Below are 12,233 nucleotides of genomic sequence, written 5' to 3'. Positions count from 1 at the left end.
CTGGGCTGGTATCTCTCTTGACTTAGAGTCGTAGAGATATACAGCACAAAAACAGACTGTTCGATCCAACTCATCCAGGCCAACTGGATATCCTGTATAAATCTTGTCCCATTTGCCAGCATTTGGTTCACTTCCCTCTGAACCCTTCCCATTCATATACCCACCTAGATGCCACTTAAATGTTGTAATCATACCAGCCACTAACACTTTCTCTGGCAGCTCATTTCCTACACGCACCACCCGATGCGCAAGAAGATTGCCCCTTACGTCCCTTTTATCTTTCCCCTCTCACTTTAAACTTATGCCCTCTAGTTTTGAATTCCCTTATCCTGGGGAAAAAAGCCTTGTCTATTTACCCTATCCATGCCCCTCATGATTTTATAAACCTCTATAATGTCAGCCCTCAGCATCTGACACTCCAGAGAAAATAGCCCCAGTTTATTCAGCCTCTCCCTATAGCTCAAACCCTTCAACCTTAGCAACATTCTTGTAAATCTTTTCTGAACCTTTTCTAGTTTCACAACATCCATCTTATAACAGGGAGACCAGAATTGCATGCAGTGTTCCAAAAGTGGCTGAACTTATGTCCTGTACAGCCACAACATGACCTCCCAACTCCTATTTTCAATGCCCTGATCATTAAAGGCAAGCATATCAAACATGTTCTTTACTATCCTATCTACTTGGGCTCCATTTTCAAGAAACTACGAACCTCCAAGTCTCTCAGTTCAGCAACACTCCCCAGGACCTTACCATTAAGTGTATAAGTCCTGCCCTGATTTGCCTTTCCAAAGTACAGCACCTCATATTTATCTAAATTAAACTCCATCTGCCACTGCTCGGCCCTTTGGGCCATCTGAATTGACCGATAACTGTTGATAACCATGACAAGCTTCCTGCCTTTGTACCTGTATTAAACGGCAAAGCAAGATTAAAATAATAGGAGCATGGTATCTCTGGTTGAAGGGACAATGCCCAAAAGGACATCCAGGTAGGCTCAGAGTGAATGAGCATGAGAAAGCAAGGGCCCAGAGGTACAGCCTGGTCTAATCCATCAGCTGGTTGCACGTCCCTGAGTGTACAGTGTCCCTGCTGCAGCATAGCATTGATAATTGCTGGTTAAGCCTGCAATACAGCACTGAAATGTGGAAGTTACCAGTGAGTATATCAGAGATGTACCATGAGAAGTCTTAGAGGGCTGGCACATGTGAGCTGACAATGACAGTGGACATGGGATGCATGTGGCCTGTGCCAATAGAGCGTACCCTGTGATGTCAGCATCCGGTTTCCAACATGGAAGCAGTTTGTAGGCAGTGGCGAGCTGAATCCACCAGGTGTTAACCGTGGTTTTCCTGTCAGGTTTGCCTGACATTAATTCTGTTCTGGGAATTTGATAAATTGGGAGGCTGAATGATAATGAGGCAAGTTGTAGCATTACCAAAGCAGTGAACAAACAACAATAACTATTAATTGGCATCTCACCACTGCCTAGCAGGAATCTCGCCATTCTACTTGTGAAGAGCAGTTGTTAAAGCTGGAGCAAGATTATGTTGACATTAAGATTAGCCTCGTCACATGTGCCGCCCGACTGTGCCACACACCTCACTGTAGCCCACGTTGCTCAGGCACCTATAAAGATTCCACCCTCAGCAGCTGATAATGTTTCGCCTATCAGACAAGAAATAGGAGAGTGTTTACGTCCTACTCTGCTCAGTTCCCAGGGCGAGCTATGCTTACTGAAGGAAGGGGATTTGAGTGGTATCACTGAATTCGCCCCAAAGGCATGAAATTGAGACAGAGGGAGGTGAGAGAAGAGATTTACTCCTTAATGTCTGCTGACGGTTGGTCAGTGGGGGCGTGTGCAACCTGGGAGTTGCAAAATCAGGTTGAGGTACAACTCCATGCTGGGTTAAGATGGCCTCCTACATTTTATGCAGGAGGTTATACTAAGAAAGAATTTATTTGTTGTGAGATGGATCAGGTTAAAAATTATTTCATCAAGTTATACCTTGCAAATACTAAGAAGTTTTTGCAAGAAAACTGAGTGACTTGTTCAGTACAATAAATATCCTGCTGGCAGACTCAATGAAGTAACTCCTGGGTAGGATCTGTGATAAATGGAAAGAGTCTGCTCCTCCCCTGTCACTAGCTGACATGTCTAAGGCTATAATGGATACACTGGTTTTATCCACCACTACCTTTAGTTACAAAGCAACAGCTAATGCATAGTAATCTCAGTAGGCTCCAGCTCTGCACATCATTACACGGTCTCAATTATTTCTGTGATTCACAGGTCTACAGCTGCCAACTGCAGTCAATGTGTATTTATTAGCCTAGGTATAAGCTGACAAAACTGTATCACACTATGCATTTGACATGTCAAAGACAGAAAAGGCAATTGGAGTTTGATGGCCTTGCCAGCATTAGTAATAACATTGTATAAAAGGCCATTTCAAGCTGCTCATCAGCTCCAACACATGTAGGACTGGATTCTCTTCTTCACCGAGGGGGGTGAATGTAACTTCTGGCTGCCAGAGAGAGCCTACCATAACTCCAGCCTTGTTTTCTCTCATTGGGTACGAAGAGAACTGACTCCCAGCAGGATCATCTATAAGAGATCATCTCCAATTTCCAATACGCTGAGTCCTGGCAGGAATGCCACTGAAACACTTGTTAAAATGAGAAGAGCACTGAAGGTTCTTGTGTAAAGCTTTACAGAAGGTTTCGGCAAATATCAAGAACAAAAATAAAGTTGCTCGAAAAGCCCAGCAGGTCTGGCAGTATGTGTGAAGGAAGAAACAGAGTTAACATTTCGGGTCCGGTGACCCTTCCTCAGAAACAAAACATTAGCTCTGCTTTTCCCTTCACAGAAGCTGCCAGACCTGCTGGGCTTTTCCAGCAACTTTGTTTGTGTTCCTGATTTACAGCAACTGCAGTTCTTTTGGCTTTTATTCAGCATACATCAAGGCCTTCAACAGGTATGTGATCAGCTAATGGTCATAAAGACTTAAGACATACAGGCTTTCTCACCACAATCCTAAGAACTACTGCGATCCTCACATGATGATCCTACAGTCAGCTGTACATTGGAGGAGAATGTGGAAAGAACATGTGTTAGAGTAAAATACACACAAAAATTAAGTACCATCTTCCTTCTACTTTTTGCATATATTAGATGAGAACAGCAGCAGTACCACAAAGGGTGGTACAGGAAATAAGTATCATCAGAGGCCTTGTTTTCTCATTTAATTAATTTGACGTCTTAAGAAAATCTATCCCTTAACACCAAAGTTCATACTCTGTGATTTACATGTCTATAGTTGCCAACGTGTATTTATTGGCTAAGTAGAACTTGACCTTACACCAAAACTCATACTCTCAGCTCTGAATTAGTTTGTAAGTTCAAGTCCCAACTCAAACAGACTGAAGTACACCATCCAGGTTCCTAGTAATAAAAGAAAGAAGCATTGCAGACTCTCAGCTAAGACATTAAAAATGAGGTCTTGTCAGATCTCTCAAGTGGATGTACAAAATCCTGTGGCACTATCCTGAAGAGGATCTGGGGAGCTTCCCCTGGTATCCTGGCCAATGCTTTTCCCTAAGCAACCAAAGAAGAAACGAGAACTGGTCATTGTCATGTTGTTACAACCCATACTAGAGTGATAAAAAGACCTTGGCTGTAATTTCATGTTAGAGTTTGTTAAACAGAAACCAGGTTTGTTTTAGGGTCAGAAACTTATTTCCAACAGAAAACTGATTAAAGTTCTGATTTTCAAGGGGCTGGGTCTTTAACTGAGATGAAGGTGGGTTTCTGCTGACTTACAACCAGTAGAAATGGACATGCAAGTGGGACAAGTGACGTATGGGGCTTGTGTAGACACCCCAGGGCAACCATCAATAAGGCTGTTGTGAGGGAGACATCTATGGTTTTTACTAAAGCCTTCCAAAACACCATCAGAAAGTGAGATGACATTGTCGGGATGCTCAAGATGAGAAGTCAAAGAACCCCGCTTCATCAATGTTGACCTGGATTTAATGTTGGGTGCTGTGAGTGAAAAGAGGGAGGTTTTCATCCCAGAGGCTTGTGGGAGGAGGCCAGCTCATTGTGCAGTTCACCACCGCTCTGGGCAGTTTCATCTCTGTTTGCCTCCAATTCCTTCTCTTTTACCTCTTGCACCTGTTACTCCTTGCAAGCGGGTTTGGCAGCTGATAGTTTCTCTATTTTCAGAAGTCTGGTGACCTGTTCAATATTGGTCTTACTGAGCAGTTGGCATTTTTGTTTTCACTTCAGCCTCTGGCTGGGACTCCAATAGAGGGGTGAGTGATCATTTCTTTCACCTCTAGTATTCATCTTCATGCCTTTGCAGTTAAAGCCTAATGCAGCCAAAACTGTCAAGAGACATGGCAAACAACAGAAAAGCAAGCTTACACATAGAGGAAGCTCTTTTATGGTTGAAGTTAAGGTAGGATATTGAGTGCAGAGAAGACATTCCTGCAAAAGGATCTTACTTGGCAGTCACTGGTTTCAATTATTGGTGCTCTGCATTGGAGGCAATCCAGCAATGGCAGAAAAAATCCAATGTACCTGTCTCCACTGTCATTAAATGCGTATGCTATTCAGCTCTGGCAGGGAGGGCATCACTTAACATACAATGGAGTACAGCCATTCTGGAGGTGCCAATAAAAGTTTACAGCTGATCTTTGGAGGGAACGTGAAGCAAAGAAGCTCAAGGTTATAGTAGCTTGAGTAGCACAACTGACATGGCTAAATGACCAGTGCTACAAGTTGTGAGGTTTCGGTGATGAAGGCACAGATGTCTGTGAGACCAAGCAGCAAAATTAGGAAATACTTTTATGTTTAGAGAGTGGAATGTGTGAAACTTTCTTCCACTCATAGTAGCTGGTGCATTTAAGATTGATAGATTTCTGATAACCAAAGGTATTCAAGAGATCTGGATCAATGGCAGGAACATAGAGTTAGACCACAGAAAAACAAGGATCTCGAACAACAGACTAGGCTCAGTGGACTTAATAACCTATTCATGACTTTATGCTGCTTGTGGGCCCCACTGTGTGTCACTCAGGTGTTGTCTTTCCTAATGCACAGTGGCCACCCTTTCAAATTACTTAAGTACCTGCCTAATCAGCGGCGATTTTCTACCAGCCTGATAAGTTTCTAACTGTAATATTATTTCTGCAAACTTCTAGTAAACTAATCAAAAACACCATACAAATAAATGCACTGAAATATCACAAAGTAGGGAATAGAAAGGCTCTTAAAGAATCAAATTCAAAGTCATGCAAGGTCAATTCTTCAAGGTTGAATGTAGAAGGTAACAAGAAAAGATCCTTAAATATTCTCCTAAATACAAAGTAAGGGCAGGGACAAAATGAAACATTGTAAATTAAGGCATACACTGAGGTAGCTGAACTGTTTGAATGAAAAAGAAATTATGTTTTCTGCACTTGCATCAGAGGTGACATTACATTCAGCAAGGAAAAGGATTAAGCCCTGGACCTCTTGGACTGTGTAGCTCATTCCATACAAAAGTAGTGCATTGATCAATTTATTCAGAGAAGTGAATACAAAATGCACTCAGTAAACGCTTCTCATTTTTTCTTCTGCCTGTCTCCTATCTTCAACAAACTTAAAAATGGTTATTCAGTCTGTTCCATGCAGTGCCTCTACTGCCCCTAGACAAAGCCGGAGGTCAACAGACTGAAGGAGAATGCCTAGACAAAGCCGGAGGTCAACAGACTGAAGGAGAATGCAACAAAAAAACTCCACTTCTGAGAGAGGGAAGGAGGAGAAATCAGGAACTTGAAAAAAGGGGTGGAAGGCTGAGAATCCAAGGGATGGGAGTTTGAGACTATGAGCAGATGCAAAGAAAAGTTGGGGACTGGGAACCTGGCTATTCACTAGCAATGACTACTTTAAAAACCCAAATCTATAACTACACGCTCCATAGTTGCTTCAATTCTAATCTGCAATATTAAACTGGGCATACTACTCACTCATGTCTATGGCACTTGTAAGAAATATACATATTCCTCATTTGCTCTTTTTAAATTCCCACCATGTACCCCTGGTGAAGCCATTGAGAGATTAACCGTTGGTATCAAGTACAATCTGACCTGGGAACGAACAAATGCCACATTGACATTTTTGGTTAGGATTTACTGGTGATAGTTAATGCAGTTACTTTGTGTAATCGGACTGCTCCTATGATTTTCTCAGCACAACCAAGAAAGACCACCATCCAAAACGTCACTCCTTTTTCTTGGATGAGAACTTTTGAATGTTCTTTTAGTCCACACACATCTGTGTTATTAATTATATAAAAATTCTTCTCTGTAATTTTGAAAGATGATTCTACAATCCTCCCCATTGCAATGGTAAGCACAGTTACAGTAAGCATGGTCAGATTTGGGAAACTGCAAATTGGTTGCAATTTTCTCACAAATAAATGTAATAAATTTATCACCCTAGAGGACGACGAGGGCTCTGGGTTGTTCTCTCACTTGGTTTTAGTCATGGCGTTGTGTGTTAGAGACTTAGATTTCACAGTAGCCTGCAGATCACCTGGAGGACTCTCAAGGATCAATGATCTGTGGGCAACACTTTGAAATTCACTGCCCTGAGCTGCAAAAAGGAACTGCTGACCTTGACAGCTATTGACTGGACTCCAATCATAACACATACAGTTTTAATCGCAACTTGTCAGTTCCAGACTTACCCACAGTGCTTCATGTTTGGAGGTTTATCCATCCTCACTGCTAGTCTTATCTTTAAATCTGAATCTTGGCTATTTTTGGGAATGATCATCTTGTGCCATTCTGGTGTCTTTGGACTATTTGGAGTTGGATAGAGAATTACCTGAAAAACAAAACATACAGAATCAGGCTTCCAAACAATGGAGAGAGAGAGCGAGCGAGAGAGAGAGAAACAGAGATAATGGGAACTGCAGATGCTGGAGAATCCAAGATAATAAAATGTGAGGCTGGATGAGCACAGCAGGCCAAGCAGCATCTCAGGAGCACAAAAGCTGACGTTTCGGGCCTAGACCCTTCATCAGAGAGGGGGATGGGGTGAGGGTTCTGGAATAAATAGGGAGAGAGGGGGAGGTGGACCGAAGATGGAGAGAAAAGAAGATAGGTGGAGAGAGTTTATGTGGGGAGGTAGGGAGGGGATAGGTCAGTCCAGGGAAGACGGACAGGTCAAGGAGGTGGGATGAGGTTAGTAGGTAGATGGGGGTGCGGCTTGGGGTGGGAGGAAGGGATGGGTGAGAGGAAGAACAGGTTAGGGAGGCATCTACAATCCGACCCCACCACCCAAGACATTTTTCCATCCCCACCCCTGTCTGCTTTCCGGAGAGACCACTCTCTCCGTGATTCCCTTGTTCGCTCCACACTGCCCTCCAACCCCACCACACCCGGCACCTTCCCCTGCAACCGCAGGAAATGCTACACTTGCCCCCACACCTCCTCCCTCACCCCTATCCCAGGTCACAAGATGACATTCCACATTAAGCAGAGGTTCACCTGCACATCTGCCAATGTGGTATACTGCATCCACTGTACCCAGTGTGGTTTCCTCTACATTGGGGAAACCAAGCGGAGGCTTGGGGACCGCTTTGCAGAACACCTCCGCTCAGTTCGCAACAAACAACTGCACCTCCCAGTCACCAACCATTTCCACTCCCCCTCCCATTCTTCAGATGACATGTCCATCATGGGCCTCCTGCAGTGCCACAATGATGCCACCCGAAGGTTGCAGGAACAGCAACTCATATTCCGCTTGGGAACCCTGCAGCCTAATGGTATCAATGTGGACTTCACCAGCTTCAAAATCTCCCCTTCCCCCACCGCATCCCTAAACCAGCCCAGTTCGTCCCCTCCCCCCACTGCACCACACAACCAGCCCACCTCTTCCCCTCCACCCACTGCATCCCAAAACCAGTCCAACCTGTCTCTGCCTCCCTAACCTGTTCTTCCTCTCACCCATCCCTTCCTCCCACCCCAAGCCGCAACCCAATCTACCTACTAACCTCATCCCACCTCCTTGACCTGTCCATCTTCCCTGGACTGACCTATCCCCTCCCTACCTCCCCACATAAACTCTCTCCACCTATCTTCTTTTCTCTCCATCTTCGGTCCGCCTCCCCCTCTCTCCCCATTTATTCCAGAACCCTCACCCCATCCCCCTCTCTGATGAAGGGTCTAGGCCCGAAATGTCAGCTTTTGTGCTCCCGAGATGCTGCTTGGCCTGCTGTGTTCATCCAGCCTCACATTTTATTATCAGAGAGAGAGAAACAGGCAAGTTTCCTTTGCAGACATGAAGCTGCTCTGCTTCATTGTTCCTGGCCACGCTGTGAACAGAAAGCCATCTGCAGATGGAGATTTCTATCAGCAGCAGTTAATATATCTGATGGCTGTTTGTATGCTGTTTTTGGACATGGACAATAATTGCCAAGTTAACACTCCAGATGTGTCTCACACTCCTCCTCTGCAAAGAGATATCCTAGAAGGAGAGCAAGCTCAGTTAAATGGAAAGGTGTTTGGAAGGCTATTAAACGATGGGCAGTGTTGAGGCAAAGTTGACAAGGAAGAGGCTGTTACTGGCTGAAGGACCAGCAATCAATGAATCAGTAGAAAATGGTGTTAGTGCTATAAAAATGAGCATTTCATAGAATTAGCACAGCAGGCTGTCATTTGTTCCACTGTGCCTGTGCTGGTTCTCCAAATGTGCATTTCATTTGGTGCCATTTACTTGCTTTCCTCCCTTAACCCAGCACATTCACCATTATTTTGTCACAGTCTAACTTCCTCTTGAATGCTTCAACTGAGATAACATCCACACACTCACAGGAAGTGTATTCCAGACCCTAATTACTTGCTGCAGGATTTTCTTTTCGCATGTCACTTCTGATTCTTTACATGTGTACCTTCCTTCTCAATTCTTTTGCAAGTGGGATCAATTTGTCCCAATCTAGAACCCTCATGATTCTGAACGCCTCTATCAAATCAACTCGCAGCTACTTTTTCTTAAATTCAGGCCAAACCAATTTTAATTAAAGTTCAGCAAAACTTCTGAAACAAAAGATGAGCAACGCTGATGCTGCAAATCTGAAATGGCAAGGGAAGTGCTGGAAATACTCAGCAGGCCTGGTGGCAACACTACAGGCAGAAACAGAATTAACATTCTGAGTTCAACATGTCTTCTTTCAAACTGAAGCAATTGGTTTGACACTATTGCAAAATGTAGGAAGGAGCAAGTGGAACAGAATGGGGACAGATGATGGACAAGTTCTGAGGAAAGGTCACTGGACACTGATTTCCCTCCACAGATGCTGCCAGACCTGCTGAGATTTTCCAGCAATTTCTGTTTTTGTTAGTGATAGACAAGAGTTGATGGCCTGATATTGCTGAACTCATTGCTGAGACAGAGATAGTGTTGGAGATCAAATAACCTAATCAACTTCCTTGTTCTTGATCCCTAACCCTTATTAATGAAGCCTAAGATTTCTGATTGCAACAAGAGATCAGATTTCTTGATGAAATGTTGATGATGCCATAAGATTTAGATGTAGTGTTAACATACAGGAGGAGCAGAATGGCAGAATGGAGAGAGAGCACCAGTCCGTACCACAGTGAGAGCATCAAAAGAGAATAAATTTGCGAGACTGTGTCACTGATTGTGTAACAGCTCAGCGTCATGACAAATGGGCTCCAAAATCCAAAAAAAAAAGTTCACACAGGTCAAGGTTGTTTGATATTGTTACATTCTGGTTAACTGGACTTTCCCTGGTTCAACGTTATTATGCAACAGCTTTTAGAAAATTTCAGTCTTTCTAAACCAAATGAGGGGCGGTACACAAAAATGCCTCAACTGAAACAACATCCAAACTCTCTCAGGAAATGCACTCCAGATCCTAATTACTATTTGCAGGATTTTTCTTTTTGCTCATGTCACTTTTTCTTCTTTGAACCTGTGTTGCCTCATTGTCAATCATTTCACAGGTAGGATCGTAAGCTGCTCTTCTTCCAGAATCCTCAGCAGTCAACCAGAATTCAATCCCAAGCAAAAAAAAAATTCCCAAGAAAGACGTGTGGTTATTCAAAATGCCAGATAGAAGGCGATCCGATACCATAATGGACATAGTTGTGCTGAAAGTTAGACTGTCCAATAAACAACTGGAGGAAGAGAGTCTAAAGGTAGGAAATGTATTCTAAACCTTTACAACACAATGGCTAAGCCTCGGAGGGCTATTAGGCATAATATTACTCCACTATTAATGAAGAGACACAGGTAGTGTTCTGGGGCGCCAGGTCCAAATCCCACCATGGCAAATGATAGAATTTGAATTCACTAAAAATCTCCGGTTAAGCATCTAAAAATGATTGTACAAAAGTTGCTGATTTTCTGGAAGAACCCACCTGGTTCACTAATGTCTTTTAATGAGGGAAATCTACCATCCTTGCCCAATCTAGCCTACATGTGACTCCAGAACACAGTAATGTGGTTGACTATCAACTGCCCTCAGGGAAATTAGGGATGGGCAGTAAGAAGTGGCTGGGAGAGTGACGTTCAAGTCCAGTGAATGAATAAAAAAAATCAGGGACTTGTATCTCTCCAGTAATAGTCATAGTCACCCCTCATACTGCACACCCACTGTGTCCACACTAATGGACATCATGTTCCCAGAGACTGCTGGCTCAGCAATGACCTGCCATGAAGGTTTGAGCTCCCTGAGGCACTGTTACTACTTGACGTTGAAGATACTGGTCTTGTGCCTGTAGATCCCGTGCTGGGGGTCTTGCCTCCTTTGTGTTTCCATCTCTCTTTATTCTGCCTTCTGGAAGTCCGCTCAAGGGGAACTGGGTCAGCTGTTTTTACATGCAATGAAGCCTGAAGCATGGAAGGTCAGATCAAGGTGAGGAAAGTCACCTTACCACAATTGCTTTAATAAGTTGGAAAGCACCTGTGAATCGTGAGTTCTGGCTCGCTGTTCAAATTTTCTGAGCAGAAATCTTTCACACTGACAGCCCAGTAGCTGTGCACACTTCAGTATAATTGATCTCCACTGTGTTCTGTCCTTATTGATCCTTTAAATTTCATGCACCTTGGGAAATCAGTTTGTTATCTGTTAAAACTAGAATCCTGGGTTAAGTTCATAACTAGTTGCCCATTTCCACATTTAAATTATTTATCAGATCCTCACTTATAGATACATCCCAGTTAACTCTAGAAGTGGGTGGGGTCATGTTGTATATCTGGCGCTCAAGCATTCAAACGCCTCAGGCCTTGGCAGTCAAAATCCAGCCATTGTGTTCAATTCTGGGCAACACCTTTTGGGAAGTATGTCAAGGTCTTGGAGAGAACAAAGAAACTGTTTTGGAATTATCCATGGGTGAAAGACTTCAGTTTCATTGAGACAGTGGAGAAGCTTTGGCTGTTTTCCTGAAAGTACATAAAGTTAACAGGATACGAATAGAATTATTCAAAGCCATAGAGAATTTTGATCTTTATCTCTTAGTTACTCTGTTTCCAATGGTAGAAGGATCAGGAACAATTGGAGAAAATTTTTGGGTGATTAGTAAAAGAACCAGAGGGTAGTACATTTTTTCTTCAATAAAGTGAGTTATTGTGATTGAGCAAGCACTGCTTGAAAACGCGACAGAAGCAAATTCAGAGCTGGGATGTATGATTGAATGGACTACTCTACCAAGGAGCTGGCACAGATAAAATGGGCAGATGCTCTTGTTCTGTGGTCTATCTTTCTATTAACGATTTTATTTCGGTAATGAAGTTAGTTCCAAGACTACTACTCCATTGTAGAATTTACAAATTATAATTCATATATTGACTGTATCAATTTTGGAAAAGTTGTGAAATAAATAGATAAATAGGACATTTTTTTCAATTGTAGCACATCAGGAAAGATAGAGATTAGAGGGGTACAACACAGCATTATGATGCACTTTCTTGAGATGATGTGTCATAAGTCATCTCTAATCAACGCAGCTTCACGACACAATGGAAGAATATGCACATAATCAATAGTTAAAAATATGCTGTAAACAAACAAAGCACCAGCTGGATATGTCATGCTGTGACCAACTGAATAAGTCACTGGTGTCTTAATTCATCTATATCATGTCTGTATGTGCTCTACTGTGGTGAATAAAACCACTGACTTCATTAAATGGATAACAGATGTGTTTTTAACGTG

The 12,233-nt window shown here is 43.0% G+C and overlaps 1 protein-coding gene across 17 annotated transcripts in view; it reads right to left on the bottom strand.

Moving 5' to 3' along the window:
• Positions 1 to 12,233, bottom strand: part of cadps2 (Ca++-dependent secretion activator 2) — a 607,285-nt gene that overhangs the window by 273,873 nt on the left and 321,179 nt on the right. For all 17 annotated transcript variants that reach the window (XM_059652338.1, XM_059652341.1, XM_059652344.1 and 14 more), the window contains exon 8: positions 6,738 to 6,877. In XM_059652338.1, the coding sequence (XP_059508321.1) occupies positions 6,738 to 6,877 (140 nt within the window). The remainder of the gene's footprint in view (positions 1 to 6,737; positions 6,878 to 12,233) is intronic.

The sequence above is a fragment of the Stegostoma tigrinum genome, chromosome 18 (genome assembly GCF_030684315.1).
Source record: "Stegostoma tigrinum isolate sSteTig4 chromosome 18, sSteTig4.hap1, whole genome shotgun sequence".
NCBI classification, from domain to species: domain Eukaryota; kingdom Metazoa; phylum Chordata; class Chondrichthyes; order Orectolobiformes; family Stegostomatidae; genus Stegostoma; species Stegostoma tigrinum.
This window is presented reverse-complemented; position numbering and strand designations above follow the sequence as displayed.